Consider the following 19,381-nt stretch of genomic DNA (forward strand, 5'->3'; position numbering starts at 1 on the left):
GTCGAGGAAGGAGGGGGGACAGCGTCCGCGGGCAGCTGGAATCTGCTGGATGTCTTCGCAGAGGGACGGCTGTTCAGCTCCTTAAGCGTACTGCACCATAGTTCGCGCTGTAGCGGCGATAATGGTATCAGCAGCTTCACCACCACAGGATAGCAGGCTGCAGCGACAGAGTGCTAGAGTTACCAACACGGGGTCGTGCAGGCAGCTGGCTCCAGTAGCTCGTACAACAGGCATTGCTTAAGGCAACGTTGGTAATATTTATACCTGACAGGTGCCGGGTTTGACGCAAGTTTGCTGGACATAAGACGTCAATTAAAGGTGTCACTAGGAAGTGATAGTTATCAGTTGCTCATTAGAGTTCCATTACTAATCAAAACATAGCAAGCGGGGATTTCCAGGTTTGCTAAGTTTTTATCTTGTTGAAGAACTCGGAGTGTTAATCTAGGAATATCAGATAGTGACTGCTGCTCTGTCATTGCACTAATTGGTCGCAAAGGAAGTGGCATAGGGAACTATGCTGGAATGTGGCTCTGTTCGTGTGAGGCCAGAGATGACTTTTCAGAAAGTCGCACTTGAACGGTTATGCCAATATAGGGAATAAATGGATTTATAGCCGAATAGGGGCATAAGGTCACAGTATCGATCAGGAACCTAGATAAACACGCAACAGCGTTAATGGCGTCCTTAAGTTTACTCTTTTCACAACAGGTTGTGCTATCATTGTGAAACAGATTCAGAATGAGATTCAAAGCTCAAATCAAAATGGGGAATGACTGTTACTAGTCAGGTGCCTGACAAACCCACAGCAGAAAGGAGGTTTCTGTCAGAACTGAGAGAGAAAACCCATATTACTATGGATGTCTCTGCTATTAGTAATACTAGCAAATTCTTCTGTCATTCAAGATTACTCAAAAACTGGCCCCACTGATAATGTCTGTTGTAATTCCATATAAAAATGGGGAGAAAGGCCAGGTTTTCCAGACCCCCCTGGCAGAAGTGCAGCTCCACCGTGGTCGCCGACAACGCCTCCTGGTCCGTGAGACTGCAGAGCCTAGCGTCGCCCACTCACCTGGTCGAGGTGACGGCCAACCGGTGCCTTCCTGGTACCCTCTGACTACTGGCTAGTAGTACGAACTTGGTCCCCTCTGCTTTCAGGTATCAACGATCTCTGATCCAGGCTTGGATCTCTACGAACTATTCATCACTGGTCGCCGGCCAGCAACTCCTTTTCTTCCGGCTCCTGGCTCGTCAGCGAAGACCCCGACGCCTGTAAGACTTGTGCAGCCGCAGCCCTCGTGGCTAGGTAACTCGGCATTTCGGTGCCTGCATAGCCTCTTTACTCTAGGGTCCCGAGTCCCTCGCTTCCGACTTGCCTTATCGGGTCCGCCCGAGACCTTAAACTTTCCGTGTCCTCGGACACTTGTTTTAATTGTGCACTTGAAGTATTTGCTAAAGAGATTTGGTTTGTGCTTAGTACCCTGTCCTCACAAAGAGTACAGGGCTGTTGTGATTCTTAATAAATATACTGTTTATTTTCATAACACTTGTGTGGTGTCCTTTCACTGGGTGTTCAAGGGGTACATGTGTGGTAAACAGCTGGCTTAACGCGCCCTCTCGAGTCTTTAGCCTTAGACTGCTCGTATCCACGCTACTAGGATAGCTGGTCTATAGGTTGACTTACAACCAAACACCATAAGGGTCGTTGGAACGATACATAGCGGTCGCTAGAATAGCGAACGTTGCATATCGGGCCAACTTCTCACAATGTATACCCATAAAACATGGATGAAGACGGTACTTGTTGTTGATCATATAAAATAAATAGAGTGGGAAAAAAAATTGGGAACATAAATATGAGTGAATCACAAGAGAACATACAAGTTGTTAATACTCGTTGTATATCCAGTGGGTATTCAGGAGTGTGTTAGCCATTTCACCCTTAGAGTCAAGTGCGGACCCTGATAGGTGGTAAGGACCGAATTAGCTCAAGAATTGGAAGCCGGATGAAGTTTTGTTTATCAAAAGTAATTTGACTTCTATGAAGGACGTGATTATTGCACCTTACCTTAATTCTCTAAAATATTATAGAGCATGCGACTACATATATATGAATGAATAACCTCTAATGTATCAGACTATAATGCTTCAAATCTTAAAAGGTATACACACACAAACATGAAATGCAGTGGGGTAAACATAAGCAGAAAATATGAAGACTACTTAGTTTTGGGCAGTAGCTCCCACATAGCAGTCCCCTGGATTTCCCCTGTACCAGACCCCTGGAATTCCACTGGGTAGTAGCTCCCCTCTACCAGACCCCTGGATTTTCACTGGGTGGTAGCTCCCCTCTACCTCCCCGCTACCAGACCCCTGGATTTCCACTGGGTGGTAGCTCCCCTCTACCAGACCCCCGGAATTCCACTGGGTGGTTGCTCCCCTCTACCAGATCCCTGGATTTCCACAGGATGGTAGCTCCCCTCTAGCAGTCCCCTGGATTTCCACTGGGTGGTAGCTCCCACCTAGCAGCCCCCTGAATTTCCACTCAGTGTTAGCTACCTGGTCGCTCCACCCGCTCCAGGCCGTCCTGATATTGCATTGACACTGCCTGCACCCTGTGCTGATATCGTATTGACTCTGCCCGCTTCCTGTGGTATCGTATCTGTGCCCCCGATCTCGCCTGTATCGTATTTGTGCCAGATTGTGCATTTTATCGTATTGACCTTGCTTTAATTAAGTATCTGTGCCAGACTGTGGCCCCGATCTCGTCCTGCATTGTTTTTGTTGTTGTTTGGTGCCATTTTGTTGTCCCAGCCCGTCTCTCCACCCCGCTCCCCGCTCCCTGCCGCTGCTCCCCTGCGGCCCCACCCCCATTCCCTACAGCATCGCCGACAGATCCCCTCCCCACTCGCCACCCCGCTCCCGCCTCCCAGCTACTCCTCCCTCCCACTGGAACATAAGGAAAGACCCGAGGGGGTGAAGAGCTGTGACCGTCCTGACCTGGTCAGAACCGGTCGCTCCACCCGCTCCAGGCCGTCTTGATATCGCATTGACATTGCCTGCATCCTGTGCTTATATCGTATTGACTCTGCCCGCTTCCTGTGGTATCGTATCTGTGCCCCCGATCTCGCCTGCATTGTATTTATGCCATATTGTGCATTTTATCGTATTGACTCTGCTTTAATTAAGTATCTGTGCCGGACTGTGCCCCCGATCTCGCCCTGCATTGTTTTTGTTGTTGTTTGGTGCCATTTTGTTGTCCCAGCCTGTCTCTCCACCCCGCTCCCCGCTCCCTGCGCTGCTCCCCTGCGGCCCCACCCCCGTTCCCTACAGCATCGCCGACCGATCCCCTCCCCACTCACCACCCCGCTCCCGCCTCCCAGCTGCTCCTCCCTCGCTCCGCCCCCCTCCGCTCTCCACTTAAGGCAGAGACGCATACGTGCAGCGAAAACGCCCTATGCGCGCCGAAGGCGCGCCAAAGGTAAGCCCGTCTACGCCCGTCCGCACCTGGTCCGCGCCCAGCACCAGACCCCCTGGCTCCCGCAGAGGCCTTCCCCCTCCCTGCCGAACTTACGACGCCCCGCAACCCTCACTGCACTCAACACCAGCCGCCTCCACAACTGCCACCGAGCCGCCCCAGGACGTACCCATGGACCCTTCACCTGTCAATCCTGCAAGTTCTGCAGCATCAAGTCCCACTCTACAAGCACAAATGCCCAACTGAGCTCCAACAACAACCACCTGCAGTGCATCCTGCTCAACACCCGCTCGGTCCACAGACACGCCATTGAACTATGGAACCTACTCGACACCACTTCGCCGGACATCGCCTTTCTCACGGAAACCTGGATGAAAACCTCATCAGCGCCCGACATCGCCATAGCCATCCCGGACAGTTACAAGATCATCCGAAGGGACCGCATCAACCAAACAGGAGGAGGCATCGCCATCATCCACAAGAACACCATCCTCATCACGACCAGCCCTGACGACACCCTCGCTGCCGCCGAAAACCTTCACTACCAGATACACACCGACCCCAAGACCACACTCAGATGCACCCTCATGTACAGACCTCCGGGACCCCGCACACAATTCAGCGAAGCCATTGCAGACTTTGTCAGCCCACACACCTTCCCTTCCGATGACTACATTCTCCTAGGGGACCTCAACTTCCACCTGGAAAATAACAACGACAACAACACCACCACCCTGCTGGATAACCTCGCCAATCACGGACTCAAACAACTGCTGAACACCCCCACCCACTACGCCGGACACATGCTCGACCCAATCTTCTCCTCCAGCAAGCACATCTCCTTCAATCACGTCATGAGACTCCACTGGACAGACCACAGCTGCGTCCACCTTAGCTTCAGAAAGACCACAATTCACCACCACCCACAACAAGTTCCCCGCAGAAGCTGGAACAAAATTACCACCGACCAGCTCACCATATCTCTGAACCAAAACCCTCCCGCCACATCAAAAGACCCATATCAAGCAGCCATCAATCTCACACAGTGGATCCCCCACAGCGCTAACGAACTAGCACCCTTGAAAAACCATCCCAACAGGCCTGGAAGCAAAAAAGCCTCCTTGTTCAACGACAACCTCAAAAACTCCAAAAAGAACTGCCGCACCCTCGAGAAAGCCTGGCGAAGAAACCCAACCACAGACAACATGACCGCCCTCAAGAACGCCACCCGCAAACACCACCAGGTAATCCGCACCACCAAGAAATCAGCATTCAAGGATCGACTAACAACAACGCACACAACAGCAAGGAACTCTTCAACATCGTCAAAGAACTCACCAATCCCAACTCCGGCAACAACAACATCACTCCCTCTCAAGACCTCTGCGACTCTCTAGCCTCGTTCTTCCACAGCAAGATCGTAGACATACACAACAGCTTCGGCGACCAGCCCACTCCCCTCACCACTGCACCGAAGCCCCCCACCACCATCCTCGGTGCCTGGACCCCGATCAGCACCGAAGACACCATCCGCTTGATGAACTCCATCCACTCCGGGTCGCCAACTGACCCATGCCCCGATCACATCTTCAACAAGGCCGACTCCGTCATAGCACCCCAACTCTGGGACAACATCAATTGCTCCTTCAACACCGCTACCTTCCCAGAAAGCTGGAAACATGCCGAGCTCAGCACCCTCCTGAAGAAAACTAAAGCTGACCCCACCGAACTTAAGAACTACCGCCCCATCTCGCTCCTCCCGTTTCCCGCCAAAGTCATCGAGAAGACCGTCAACAGTCAACTCGCCGCCTTCCTTGAGTCTAACAGTTCCCTCGACCCGTCACAATCCGGCTTTCGAGCCAACCACAGCACCGAGACCGCCCTTATCGCAGCCACAGACGACATCCAAACACTGCCCGACAACGGGGAAACAGCGGCCCTCATCCTCCTGGACCTCTCTGCAGCGTTCGACGCGGTCTGCCGCCGCACACTTGTACCACGCCTCAGGGACGTCGGGATGCAAGACAAAGCATTGGATTGGATCATCTCGTTCCTCGCCGGAAGAACACAGAGAGTCCGCCTCCCCCCTTTCAGATCAGAGGCCACCGAAGTCATATGCGGCGTTCCACAAGGATCATCGCTCAGCCCCACCCTCTTCAACGTCTACATGTGTCCTCTCGCATCCATCGCACGCCAACACAACCTCAACATCATCTCTTACGCAGACGACACCCAGCTGATCCTCTCCCTCACCAAAGACACAACCACCGCCAAATCCAACCTACATGAAGGGATAAAAGACATAGCCGAGTGGATGAAGAACAGTCGCCTGAAACTGAACTCTGACAAGACGGAAGTCCTCATCCTAGGATCATCCCTCTCTGCCTGGGGCAAACTCATGGTGGCCCCCGGCCCTAGGCAACGCACCCAAACCAACGGACCATGCTCGCAACATGGGATTCATCCTAGACTCCTCCCTCCCAATGACCAGACAGGTCAATGCCGTCTCTTCATCATGTTTCAACATCCTACGCATGCTCCGTAAGATCTTCCGATGGATCCCCACCGAAACAAGGAAGTCGGTCACCCAAGCACTCGTCACCAGCTGACTGGACTACAGAAACACCCTCTATGCCGGAACCACAGCCAAACTGCAGAAAAGACTTCAATGCATTCAGAACGCCTCAGCTCGGCTCATCCTAGATATACCTCGCCACAGCCACATATCCGGTCACCTAAGAGACCTGCACTGGCTCCCCGTCAACAAAAGAATCACGTTCCGTCTCCTCACCCACGCACACAAAGCCATCCACGACCTAGGACCCAAATACCTCAACACTCGCCTGACCTTCTACACCCCCACCCGCCAACTACGATCGTCCAACCAATCCCTCGCCGCGATTCCACGCATCCGAAGAGCCACCATGGGAGGAAGATCCTTCTCCTACTTAGAGGCCAAGACCTGGAACTCCCTGCCCACCCACCTCCGCCTTTCACAGAACCACCTCTCCCCCAGAAAGCAACTCAAAACCTGGCTGTTTGATCAGTAGCGAACCCCTCTCCCTTAAGCGCCTTGAGACCCTCTGGGTGAGTAGCGTGCTATACAAATTTCTAACTTGACTTGACTTGCAGTCCCCTGGATTTCCACTGGGTGGTAGCTCCCACCTAGCAGCCCCCTGGATTTCCACTGGGTGGTAGCTCCCACGTAGCAGTCCCCTGGATTTCCACTGGTGGTAGCTCCCCTCTACCAGACCCCTGGATTTCCACTGGGTGGTATGCCCCCACCCAGTGGACAGTGAGCCCCTGCATCTCAGGAGTCAGCAGAGAAGCATACATAGGTCACAGCCCATCCAAAGCACAGGGACCGGACATGCTTGTTTGCAATTGAAGATGTAATTAGGAATCAATCAGGAGGATCAGACATTGTAAACAATGAGACTCCTTCAGTGCCCTCACCCCTCAAAGAGCTGCCAGCAATCACTGTCATGGAGCCCCTGTTCATGCATTTGAAATCTACTCATACAATACTGAAAATGTGCACTCACAGTTTGTATACAGAGGTTTTCTGAAGGGCTTCCCTTTGGCGAACACAAACGCTGCAATGATCAGGGTTCCCTCGTAGAGTGGAAATAAGGTGGTGCTTTCATAGTTCGTATTATCTGACCTCGTCACGTCCAGGTTTCCAGTTAGACAAGCGCTGCACAGAAATAAAAATAAATATATATTATTCAATTTCTGATCAGATGTATGAAGCTAAGTGTGTACCTGGGAAACAAGAAGAGGCTAGAAAAAATACTCACTGTGCTATTGTTTTGGAAATATAAAATACATATATATTACAAGGAGGTGATTCACTTAAAAGCAGTTAAGAGCATTTAAAGTCAAGTACTTATGGCGAAAAGGACATATATCGGTAAGAGTCTGTACCTAATGAAGCATTCTCTGAACAGGGTATATATGGCGAAAGCGACAAATAACAATAGGACCCTAATATACCGATAGGTGCATATACCGAAAGAGGCATATACCTAAAAAAGGAATATACCTAATGCAGCATATACCGAAAGAGGCATATACCTAAAGAGGCATATACCTAAAGCAGCATATACCGAAAGAGGCATATAGCAGAAATGAAATATACTGGTAGGAGTATATTCTGAAAGAGGCATATACCTAAAGCAGCATATACTGAGAGGAGCATATACCAGAAGAGCCATATTGCAGAAAGGGAATATACCGATAGGAACATACACCGAAAGAGGCATGTAGCAAAAGGGACATATACCGATAGGAGCATATACGAAATGGACTTAGAAAGAGGGGCATATAGTGATAGGAGCATATAACGAAAGAGCTATATTGCTAAAAGTGGCATATATTGCTAGGGTCATATACCTAAAGCCGCTACTGATAGGGGCATACACTGAAAGAGGCATGTAGCAGAAAGAGAATATACTGATAGGAACATACACCGAAAGAGGCATGTAGCAAAAGAGACATATACTGATAGGAACATACACCGAAAGAGGCATGTAGCAAAAGAGACATATACTGATAGGAACATACACTGAAAGAGGCATGTAGCAAAAATGACATATACCAATAGGAGAATACACTGGAAGAGGAATATAGCTAAAGCGGCACATATTGATAGGAGCATACACTGAAAGAGGGCATATAGCAGAAAGAGAATATACCAATAGGAACATACACTGAAAGAGGTATGTAGCAAAAGGGGCTTATACCTATAGGAGCATATACGAAATGGACATAGTAAGAGGGGCATATACCGATAATAACGCCGACTTTTAAATAAGGCCCTATTCATACTTCAATTAGCAAGAAAATGGCGTGCAATTGGTGTTGCAGTGGGCGTTCCGCTGCAACACCCATTGCTTTCAGGGCTGCCCCATATTTACAATATGGGATGGCAGAGTGGGCTAAAGAACGGTGATGGATTAAACCCAGATCTGTTGACTGGGTGTGAGTGTTTGATTGATTCAGATGCTCCGTCCATCACCACCCCCTTCTGTACCGCTTTTGGCCGCCATAAGTGTGGCAGGGTATGCTAAGACGTGAGTCCCTTGCTCACTTTGCCTCTGGATTCAAGCAAGCCGGGCTGAAGATGGCTGGAATGCCAGAAACCGGTCCTCAGAAGCTTGTTTCCGGTCCAGGAAAGGCATGGCTTGGCAGTTCGGGATGGACTGTTCCCATGAGGCACAGGGTCAGACTGATTTGCGTATAGCCATGTCTGAACTGGGGTGGCAGAGTCGGCTAAAGAACGGTGATGGATTAAACCCGGATCAGTTGCTGGGGGTGAATGTTTGATTGGTTCAGATGCACCGTCCATCACCATCCCCTTTTGTACCACCATATTTACAAGGATGGGGCAGTGCCATAAACTAAGGCCAGGTAAAATCTGGTCCTAGGATGGCGATACGAGGAGAAATTATTAATATCTCATCATATTTTGCTCTTTCTATGTGTGCTGCATTCTGTAACACATAGAAACACAGAATCACCTTTCAAGATTTTTATGTGCAGGAAGGTATCCCTTCCTGCACATAAACCTTCGCCCCTGCAGCGCAGGCACCCGTGCAACATGGCGCAAGGGCGCCTGTGCTAGCGCTAGGCAGCTTTTATAGTGCCAGTGCTAGGTTAGACACAGAGGTGCGACGTATTTTGTAAAGGCCTGTATTTTTAAAATGTTGAAGCGCGGCGCTACCAATGTATGCGTAACACTGTGCTCTGACATTTTATTGTAAATATCCCCCTCAGAGTGGTATTTTCGTAGCTCCAAAGAAACATTCTGAATCATCACAACAGAAACCTTGTCTTACAGTAGCACGGTGGACGGCTGCATGCTGGTTAACACTTCATGGAGGAAGGACGGGTGTCGTGCGGGATGGCAAGGACTTGAATCGCTGGATTCCGGATTGTTGGCCATATTCTCTGGGTCTCCATCCCCACTTGAATCTGCTGTAAAATATCTAGTAATGTGGCCGGACAATACGTTCATATTTGAGAGGCCGGTAAAGGAGCCTGCAGCTGCTGCTCTGGTATATTTAGATCACATGAAAAAGAACAGGGTATGAAGATCCCTCAACGAATCATTAGTCAGATGACGCATCTTCTTGATCAATACATCAGGATGTCATCGACAAATATAGTTGAAGTATTCATTCTTTATGTTTTGCTTGCGGTGGGTCACCAAGGAAATTGTCTCGCTTACACGGAGAACCTGCGGATCACTTTCCGTCCTCCCAAAACGGCTTTAAGCCAACTAACTTGGACAAGCGGATTTGCTTGTCCTTGGTGACCCACCGCGCAACCGGCGGCGGACCTGGCCATCGTACTGTTATTCTGACGCATGGATAACTTTTTCCTCTCGCGTCTTACTGATACTCATACCCGATAAGGACCGGGTTGGAAATATCACCGGTCCCACGATACAGTCTTCACACTTACTCAACAGCCCTGAAGAGTCACGGGTTGACAAAACACGTGTCGGCTGGTTTTCTTATGAAACGAATACTCACCGGATAAATAAAACAAACACGAACAAAAAATAGTTGGAGTTTGATCTTATCCTTTCATCTAATACAAAAAACCTAACTTAGGAACTTACCAACGTTGTGTACGCTTGACTTTGCTGACATTTACACAGGAGGGAGAGTCCGTCTACCCCTCCCTTTCTCAGGGACCAGGGTTATCTCTGATCAAGAAGCACCAACCACCCACACCCCCCCCTTTTCTTTCTGTATTACTCTCTAACCACTGCCTGTAGAGGGCCATCATATTTCTGGACACTGTCATAACCCTTCGCTGAACCCTTTGTAGCATTGCTGATATGTTTTTGCATGTTGAGGTTACTGTCTAAAGTTATTCCTAGTGACTTCGCTGAGTCCACAATTGTAGGTTGTATGTTAAACGCCGTGATATGTTTGATCAAATCTTGCATTTTCGGGATTTGAGCCGGTGGAGCTATTAGTAGCAATTCAGTCTTTAGAGTGTTCAATTTAAGGTGATTTTCTGCCAGCCAAGTTTGGGTATTCCTAAAAGCTGTATTGAGTAGTTTGATGTCCTCTTGGTTGTGTATCTTGAGGTATAGCTGTGTATCATCTGCGTACATGTGATATTGCACGTTAGAGGATTGTAGAATTTCGGTGAGAGGTTCCAGGAAGAGATTAAACAGTGTTGGGGAAAGTGCGGATCCTTGCGATACCCCCAAGGTTACTGGGACGGGCTTGGACAGGGTGGTATTGACTTTGAATTGTTGTGTCCAATTTTGGAGAAATGAAGTACACCAGCGTAGCACTGCCCCCGATAGGCCCATTCTATGTTTCAGGAGGTTTAACAGGTTCTCATGCTTGACCGTATCAAAGGCAGAGGAGAGGTCAAGTAGGATGAGTAGACAGGATCTATTTTGGTCGAGTATTTGCAGCGCATCGTCAATGATGTGTGTCATGGCTGTTTCTGTGCCGTGGCCTGCTCGGAAGCCTGATTGGTGTTTGTTGAGAAGCCTTGTAGGCTTGTTCTGCTTCAATCAACAATTAGACCCGCACCCCTGAAGCAATGATTTGTGGAACAATTGAGGACTGAAGACAGTGTCCAGAATTATTTGGAGTGAGATGGCTTCCCAAGTGTATCACTCGGCTCACACCACAAACAAGCATTGCCACTATTTAATCTTTAGGATATTGACACATTGAATACCAATCAGTTCTACAGTCTTCATTTACAGTGCCATGAAATGGAGAAACTGCAGCAGAAAACAATATATAAAAAAAACCATTGCATTAAAAACGCAACAGAGCCCTGTAATTCCTAAAATGAAATGCAACAAGGTGTTTACCTATGGATATTTGTTGCATTATACCACGGTTGCTCTAGAACGGACGCATAGGCAACGACCTGTATGATGAAGGTAAAGAGCGTGTGCAGACATATCGACAGGATAAAAGGGGGTGACATCAGTCGGTTTGTAGGTCTGTATGGAGATATCTTTGAATAGGCACCATTCAAACTGACTGAAAGAAAAGAAACATGTATGAATACATTGCACTTTGATCCAAACAAATCCACTGTCACAAATAAATGCTTCTTAATATTGTCTCCATTTAAACAAGCTTTGGCATGGAAAAGATGGTTGCCTCTGACTTTCGGACTAGGTGTGAGAAAATAGTATTTTTATGAAAAAAGAAGAAAATTGCATATTGAAGTATTAGCATTACGATACCGCACACTTGTCGAGATGTGGCACTGCACACTTACAAAAAACACTGTCGTTATTTACATGCGACCCACAGTGATACACCCAACATTCAAACAATTTGGTAAACACATAACACAGTCAAAAATTGGCTATCCCCAAGTGACATATGTAAATTTTGAGAAAGACCCCAATAAATACTATGCAGAAATTCACCCATGATATAAGGGGGTGAATATCACATGTGGGCAGCAGTGTAGATGGACACCTTCCGCACGTGTGATTTTAAAATCATTACACAAGGCCGTCACTGCAGCCCTGAGCTGCTGTGAACTAAGTTGCAGCAGCCATGCATCAAAGGAAGCTACTTACAAACATGATTAGAGGCCTGCACATAACATTAGCTAAGTCATCTATATAAAGTCCACTACATCTGGGTGAAGAGTCTGCAGTGTCGGTCACAACAAATATTTAGATTGACAAGTACCTGCAGTAATAGGATACACATCTTTGACTTCTATTTATTAAGCGGTGGTAGGTATTTTGCATAATAAAAGCCCACTTGTCAATACAAGTCATAATTTGCTTAGATCGGGTTAGGAAATAGTTACAGTAATAATCAGCAGACCGTTGCAATATTCATAAAAAATGTATTCAGTGTATTTTAATTCAAAAATCTAATCCTGTGGTAACCATAGATGTTTTAATTTGGTTCTGGTCAAGCTCTTCCTTCCCTAGAAGCAGTAATTAGCTCTTTAAAAAACTGTGAAATAACTTTCCTGTGAGAACACAAAATGCTTCTCTTACTGGCAAGAAGGCGATGATTTAAGTAGTAGACTCCCACTGCTAATTACCCGAGAATATGGGAGAGTAACTTAAAATGTTATCAAAATGACCAGAAATTGACCTGAATATTTGGCATGCATATAGTAAAATGGATCCCACTCAAAGTCCTTACTGGGAGTCAGTCAGTTGCCGGTCAGATTGTCCCCGTCCGCAACAAGCGGGGGCCTGGATGAAGAGACAGCCAGGGATGGTTTTTAAAGAGAGCTCACTCATTTGAAGAACACAGAAAGACCTCCAGGCAAGGCTTCCCCAACAAAAGCAGGTACAGCAAATCGACACATCATAATGTTGTTAGAATGAGATTAAGAGTTATCACCAATCAATGGCTAATGCCCCCTTCATATTGACTTGAGAAGACGGGGACCGTCAGCACCTCAAACCACACTTGACATTGCAGGGAGAATATGAGAGTATAAACTAGTTGGTGTGCATGCTCTGGGAAGGACCAGTTAATTCTCAGGTACATAAGCTTTAGAGATGTTGCTAATGGTCAAACCGGTTATCATTGAAAAAGGGAGGGCATCTGTGCGGAAGAACTAGCAAACCCACTGGCAATAGGAACTGTCCTGGACGTCCTTGCAGGAGAATGTGTTTGAGCCTCCGGCCCACTGATGAACGTGGACTCTTACACTAGACGGTTTTCCCACCTGTCAGTAAATCTTAGGAATGAGCCGAAGGAAATATCCAGCATCTGCAGAAATTGGGACTTCTGACTGGAGCCGAAAGCAGGTACAAAGTACTCTAATTTCACTTTGTATTTGTTCTAGAGTCCCCCCAGAAGAGTGCAGGGAACACTGGTAGTATTTCAGACTGCCAGCCTTAGAGTTGATTGCCCCTGCCACTGTGGTATACTATATAACCAGGGCTGATAAATCAAATGCTGCTAGTGGGCCTGCAGCATGTATTATGCAATCCAATTTAGGAGTCCCTTAAAACATATCCCAGGCCTCCCACTGCAGCTTGTATGCAGAGTTACACTACTAATTTGACTTAGCAAAATAAACACCTTGCCAGTCCTAAAACTTCCTTTTTTATTAAATATGACTCCCCCCTAAGGTAGGCCCGAATCAGTCTATAGGGAAGGATGCATTGTATTTAAAATGTTGGAAGTGCACTTTTAAGTTTTACATGTCCGGGTATGGAAAGCTTCCAAATTTATTTTTCACTAATGTAAGGCTTATCTCTCCCCTAGGATAACATAGGTAGCCCTTATTTTATTTAATAAGAGTTAACTTTTGTTTGGGAGTAGGTAGAAATATCACGTTGGTCTCTTAGGAATTGTAATTTAAATTCTCTTTACTGGTAAAGTCAGATTTTAAGTCATAATTCTGAAAATGATACTTGTAGAAAATGTTCTTTTTCTTGTCCTAACCATCTGGTTCATTCGGTCTGTTTCCTGGGTCATATGACTAGACGTAATTGGAAGTTGACCTTGTAGTGTTCTAATCTAGGACCCTGATCGATACTGTGACCTTATGCCCCTATTCGGCTATAAATCCATTTATTCCCTATATTGGCATAACCGTTCAAGTGCAATATTCAGAAACCCCTCTCTGGCCTCACACGAACAGAGCCACATTTCAGAATCGCTTTCTCTGCCACTTCCTTTGCAACCAATTAGTGCAATGACATAGCAGAAGTTACTATCTAAGATTCCTAGATTAACACTCCGAGTTCTTCAACAAGATAAAAACTCAGCAACCTTGAAATCCCAGCTTGCTATGTTTTGATTAGTAATAGAACTCTAATGAGCAATGATAGACAATCACTTCCTAGTGACATCTTTATTGATGTCTTATGTCCAAAAACTTACGTCAAACAAGGCACCTTTCAGGTATAAATATTACCAACGTTGCCTTAAGCAAACGCTGTCTCGCTGCTGCTGAAGTTGCTGTTATGCTGATGATACCATAGCTGCTATCGCTACTGCTATCGCTGCTAATTAGCGAACAATGGTGTGGTGAACTTAGGAGCTGAACAGCCGTCCCCCTGCAAGAGCACAGCAGATGCAAGCTGCCCGCGGACGCTGCCTCTCCTCCTCCTCCTTGACGCGCTGAGAGAGACGCTGTCTTTTCTCCTGCAGAGAAATCCAGCTCCGGCGTTTCTAGTCTACCCTTGCGGGTGACTGGGATATCGACCCCCTAAAGGAGATACCAGACCTCCATCATTCTATTCCAGAGGTATGGTGTTGACTAAACCCTTAGAGAGAATTCTTGAAGCAAACCTTGGCAAAACCAACTTAACTTAAAGCTACTTACTTACTCTCCTTCCAAGTATTAGGCTTAGGTCAGGTACACTGGGGTAGGCGTAGTTAGAAGCACCAGTTGAGTATTTTAGCCTATTGTATATATGACTGTATATATGTTTTATTCATTTTAAACCATTGTATGGCTAAGAAACCATATCAATGCTTTTACAGTATTATTTTGCAATACTCATCTTACTGTACGTACTTTTTATAATAACAAGTCTTGCAATTGTGGCAATTCATTTCTCTTGTACGAGAAGAAAGACTGTTCAATAAATGTTACCCTTTATTGAAAACGCCCGTCTCTCTATTCTCTACATATTGTGAAAGTAAACTGCACAACCACTGACTGAGTAAAATAACTGTCTATTGTTTCACACGACTCTAGAGATTGACTCTTATCTGAGGAGCAAAGTTGTCATGTTGCACGGTTGTTGGAAAACTGAATCCCTTCTTGTCTGTACCAGGGAAGCTGATCACTTCCTATTCAGTCAAGAAAGTTTCCAGTGACCTCTGAGCTAGTTGGTAACAAACCCAATTAAGTTTAGCATAGTCAGTGGAGGCCGGAAGATCCGCACTTCTACGTCGATACTACTGTTTTTGTTATTCCAATGCGCAGGGCCTATTGGGAAAATAGGAACTACACTACATGGCGCACAAACGTTTGGTAAGGCGATAAACTAACGCAAGACGTTAGAGTAACTCAGTCGTGCATTTTTCACACTGACCCCTTTCTCCCGTAAATACTCCAATAGACGTCTGGAGTAGGTGAAAGGTTAAAATCCGCCCGAACTCAGTAGGAAGAGATTCCTATGTAAAGCTCTGGTTTATTCAACGTTGAAGGATACAGTGTTCCAAAATATTGTGCACCTAATCTTTGTCTCCTTGGAGACCTACTCTGCAAAGCCTGCATTTATTCAATGCCAGGAGAAAACGGAACCAATGGGGCCGCAGCAGATGCGACTCAGCAGGGTCCCGACTGGACTACTGACCCGGATGCAATTATCATCCCGGTACATTTAAGAAAATCTATAACGTTAAAACTTATAGAAAACGGACTGACACCACAAGGGGGTACAGTAATTTTCGTGATAGAGGCACACGAATATCGGCAGACAGAGGTATTCTATTCATGGATAAACTTTCCAGCGGCAAACGCTAGAACAAAAGAGTTTCACTATTACAAAATAGAGAAACCACCAGATGAGTACGCTCCTTTCGAGGAGACTGAAATCCCACTAAAATTCCAAGAGCACCTGCTCTGGTTTAATGGCGCCCTAAAACATAATGATCATATTACCCGGCTCGGTCCACTAGGTAGACCAGGAGCAACGTGGCCGGTTCTAGCCAGCTACACACCACATCCGGACATTGAAAAAATGTCTAGAGAAGAGCTGTTAGTACAGCTAAAAACACTAATTAAATACATAGGCAATTAGTCCAATATGTAATGCGGACTGCAACAGTCCAACCAGCTGTTAATGTACCACAGCTGCCCCCTTATCAGGGGAACACTAATAAAATTACACCACAGAACATACAGTCATGTCTTGGTAACACACCCGTAAAACGGGAACGAATTCCTTTCTGGTTAGCACAAAAAATCACTCAAATAGAGGCAGTATTTCCTGATACTACCCCTATCGAGAAACACAGAATCTTGACCATCTGCCTTCCTATGGGAGTCGCACCACACGTGGAGGGCTGTGACACTTGAGGTACAGTCTTTGCTTCCATTTACACAAAAACACATGGTGTTCCGTCTATGGCGGTAATACCAGATGTACTAAGACAGATTCAAAATGAATACGGTCCTGAACCAGCTTTAACTCTTGGTATGAAATTACTGAAAGACTTCAAGCAGGTCTCGGCTATATTATTAGCCAACATAAAAGGAGAAGCAGCATCTGTGGCAATCCGCCAGAAGTTGAAGGAAACAGTTATAACAGATCAACAAATTGAGCTCGCCAGAATCATAGAGAAATGCTATGAAGAATTAGGTAGAGACAGCTTGGGTGGGAAACCAGTTAAGCCCCAACTGCTCGAAAATCCTGAAAAATGATTTATTAAAAATAATTCAAACACTCCTAAAAAGAGCTGGGATGGAAATAAACAATCCACTCCCAAGGAAAAAGTTTTCCAGTCCAGAGGAAGGTCTCCTCGACGGAGGGAAAGAACTCCGACTCAAGAACACCAGTCTCCCCAGAGGGAGCCCTCTGAGAAAAGATATAAGCTTAGAAATAGGGATAATTTGAAAAAAACTGATAGATATCAAAGTATTGATACACGTCCCTCTCGATCTTTTTCGCAGAAATCGGAAAGAAGAGGACGGTCAGACCCAGGAGAGCACACCAAGTCCAAAGACAAGGAACCTGCTCAGAGTAAAAAATCTCAATTTCCAAAAAAGAAGGTAGCCAGTATTAGAGTAATCAACCATGCCGAGAATACTGAGGACACAGTTGAAAAACGGGGAGTGGGCACAGACAATGTTAGACAGTGCAGCAGAAATCAGTATAGCCCGCAAGATCTTGATGAGTCATCTGGAGACAGTGGACATGAATGAATACATTCAGGTTGAAACTGCCGACACCAGACTTAGCGAGCCCCATAAGATATACGAAATAACATTGCGTATAGAGGGTGATAAGACTAGGAAAATAAAGGGTCTATTTTGGGATAAGCTCTCAAAAAGCTATGATATTCTGTTAGCTGAAAAGGATTGGCCCCCAGAGTTTGTCAGGGAGTGCCCTCGTGGCGAAGAAATGATTATGCCTGCCTTCTCGAATCACATTCCGCTTCACAAAAAATATACTCATGCAAGGAAATGGGCAGTAGCCCAGGACTCACCTCCTCACAAAATCCAGTTAAAAAGTGAACCAACTGCCCAACGGCAGTATCCCATTAAGCAAGAAGCTAAAAAACAAGTCAGGGAGATCTTAGACCAACTTGAGTACCAGGGGGTGACTGAAACATGCACCTCTCAAATTAACAATCCTTTGTTTCCTGTCTCCAAGCCAGACAATTCCTATCATCTAGTTTTGGACTACAGACACCTTAACTCATGTTGCAAAACTTTTGCAGTACAAAATTCGCATAGTGCAGCCCTAATGAACAACATATTTAGGAAAAAATATAAAACGACATTAGACATATCTAATGGTTTCTTTTGTCAAAACATTGCACCAGAAAGCAGGTATTTGACCGCTTTCTCCGTAATGGGGTCTCAGAAAAATTTCTGTAGGCTCCCACAGGGGTTCAAGAACAGCCCAGGAATATTCTCAGCTAGAGTAACAGAGTTACTACAAATATATGATGATGAGGCATTATCCTATGTAGATGATATCTATCTCACAGACGACGACTTGGATACTCACTTGAAAAGAGTGAACACCATTATACTTGGGTTCGCAGCAGACGGTTACCAATTCAACTTCAAAAAGTCTCGAATTGCCCATCTGACAGTACTATTCTTAGGATACGAATTATCAAGTGAAGGAAAAAGCCTAGCGGACAACTTCTTAGAGAAGTGCGCTGTACTCCAAGCTCCAAAAACGCTGAAGAATTTACAATCCATACTAGGTTTTCTGAATTTCTGAAGAACTTACACTCTAAATTACGCAGAGAGGGTTAAACCTCTCTACGAACTAATCAAACCTGATTTTAAACAAATCAATTGGACTCAAAAACACACAGAAATTTTGAGATCACTGCAAACAGACATGTTAGCAAAAACAAAATTAGATACACGTGACAACACACGCGATCTTGTAATCCGAGTCATCCCAGGAAGATGCGGATTCACGTACCTGACCTCTAATGAGGAAGAAAAGGTACCAATTTCAATTAAATCTCACTTGTACACACAAGTAGAAAAAACATTCAGTCCCACAGAAAATACTGTGAAAGCAGTGCAAATTGCATTAGCAAATGAACGAGAACTAGCACATGGCAAAAGGATGAATATCCTCACAGCGGAATCCGCCTTCGAGGCGCTATTCAGCCCAGTAAACCTGCCTACAGTGTCACTACATCCGAAATGGATACAGTGTATAGATTCTCTAGGAGCGGAAGATGTGAAATACTATTTCGCCCCGCAATTCGAAGAACTGAATGATTTAGAATATGAAGAAGAATATCCTCTGCCAATCGAAATTCTGCCTCTCCCACAGTACGCCTGTATAATCAATACAGATAGATTTGTACAACATTTCAACCTAGAGAGCAAATCCTATGATGCAGCATGTGCGATTATTAAAGGTCGTTGGCTGTGCGGTAAATTCAGACCGAAAGTAACAAAAACTGAATCAGTGAAGTACTGTTCGGCTCAGAGAGCTGAAATCAGATGTTTAAAGATGGCGCTTGAAAATGCAGAACGTGAATTCCCGATACTTATCGTGTGCGATTCTCATTTATGCGTCAACTCTTACAATAATAAACTGCAGAGCTGGATTGAAAACGATTACAAAGATGACACAGGTGCCACAATAAAGCATAAATTGTTCTGGAAACAGGTAGCTCTTTTACAGAAAGAACTACAAAAGACTCACGTGATACACGCACGGAGTCTTCAACGTGATGGTGTTCACGTTGCAGGGAATTC

The 19,381-nt window shown here is 45.9% G+C and overlaps 1 protein-coding gene across 1 annotated transcript in view; it reads right to left on the minus strand.

The window, feature by feature from the left end:
* LOC147700478 (putative cation-transporting ATPase 13A4) overlaps positions 1-19,381 on the minus strand; it is a 965,394-nt gene that overhangs the window by 66,671 nt on the left and 879,342 nt on the right. Inside the window, exons 26-27 of the mRNA XM_086928423.1 lie at positions 11,331-11,505; positions 7,021-7,172 (exon numbers count right to left, since the gene is read on the minus strand). Coding sequence (XP_086784549.1) covers positions 7,021-7,172; positions 11,331-11,505 — 327 coding nt within the window. The remainder of the gene's footprint in view (positions 1-7,020; positions 7,173-11,330; positions 11,506-19,381) is intronic.

Source organism: Lissotriton vulgaris, chromosome 7 (assembly GCF_964263255.1).
Source record: "Lissotriton vulgaris chromosome 7, aLisVul1.2, whole genome shotgun sequence".
Lineage (NCBI taxonomy): Eukaryota > Metazoa > Chordata > Amphibia > Caudata > Salamandridae > Lissotriton > Lissotriton vulgaris.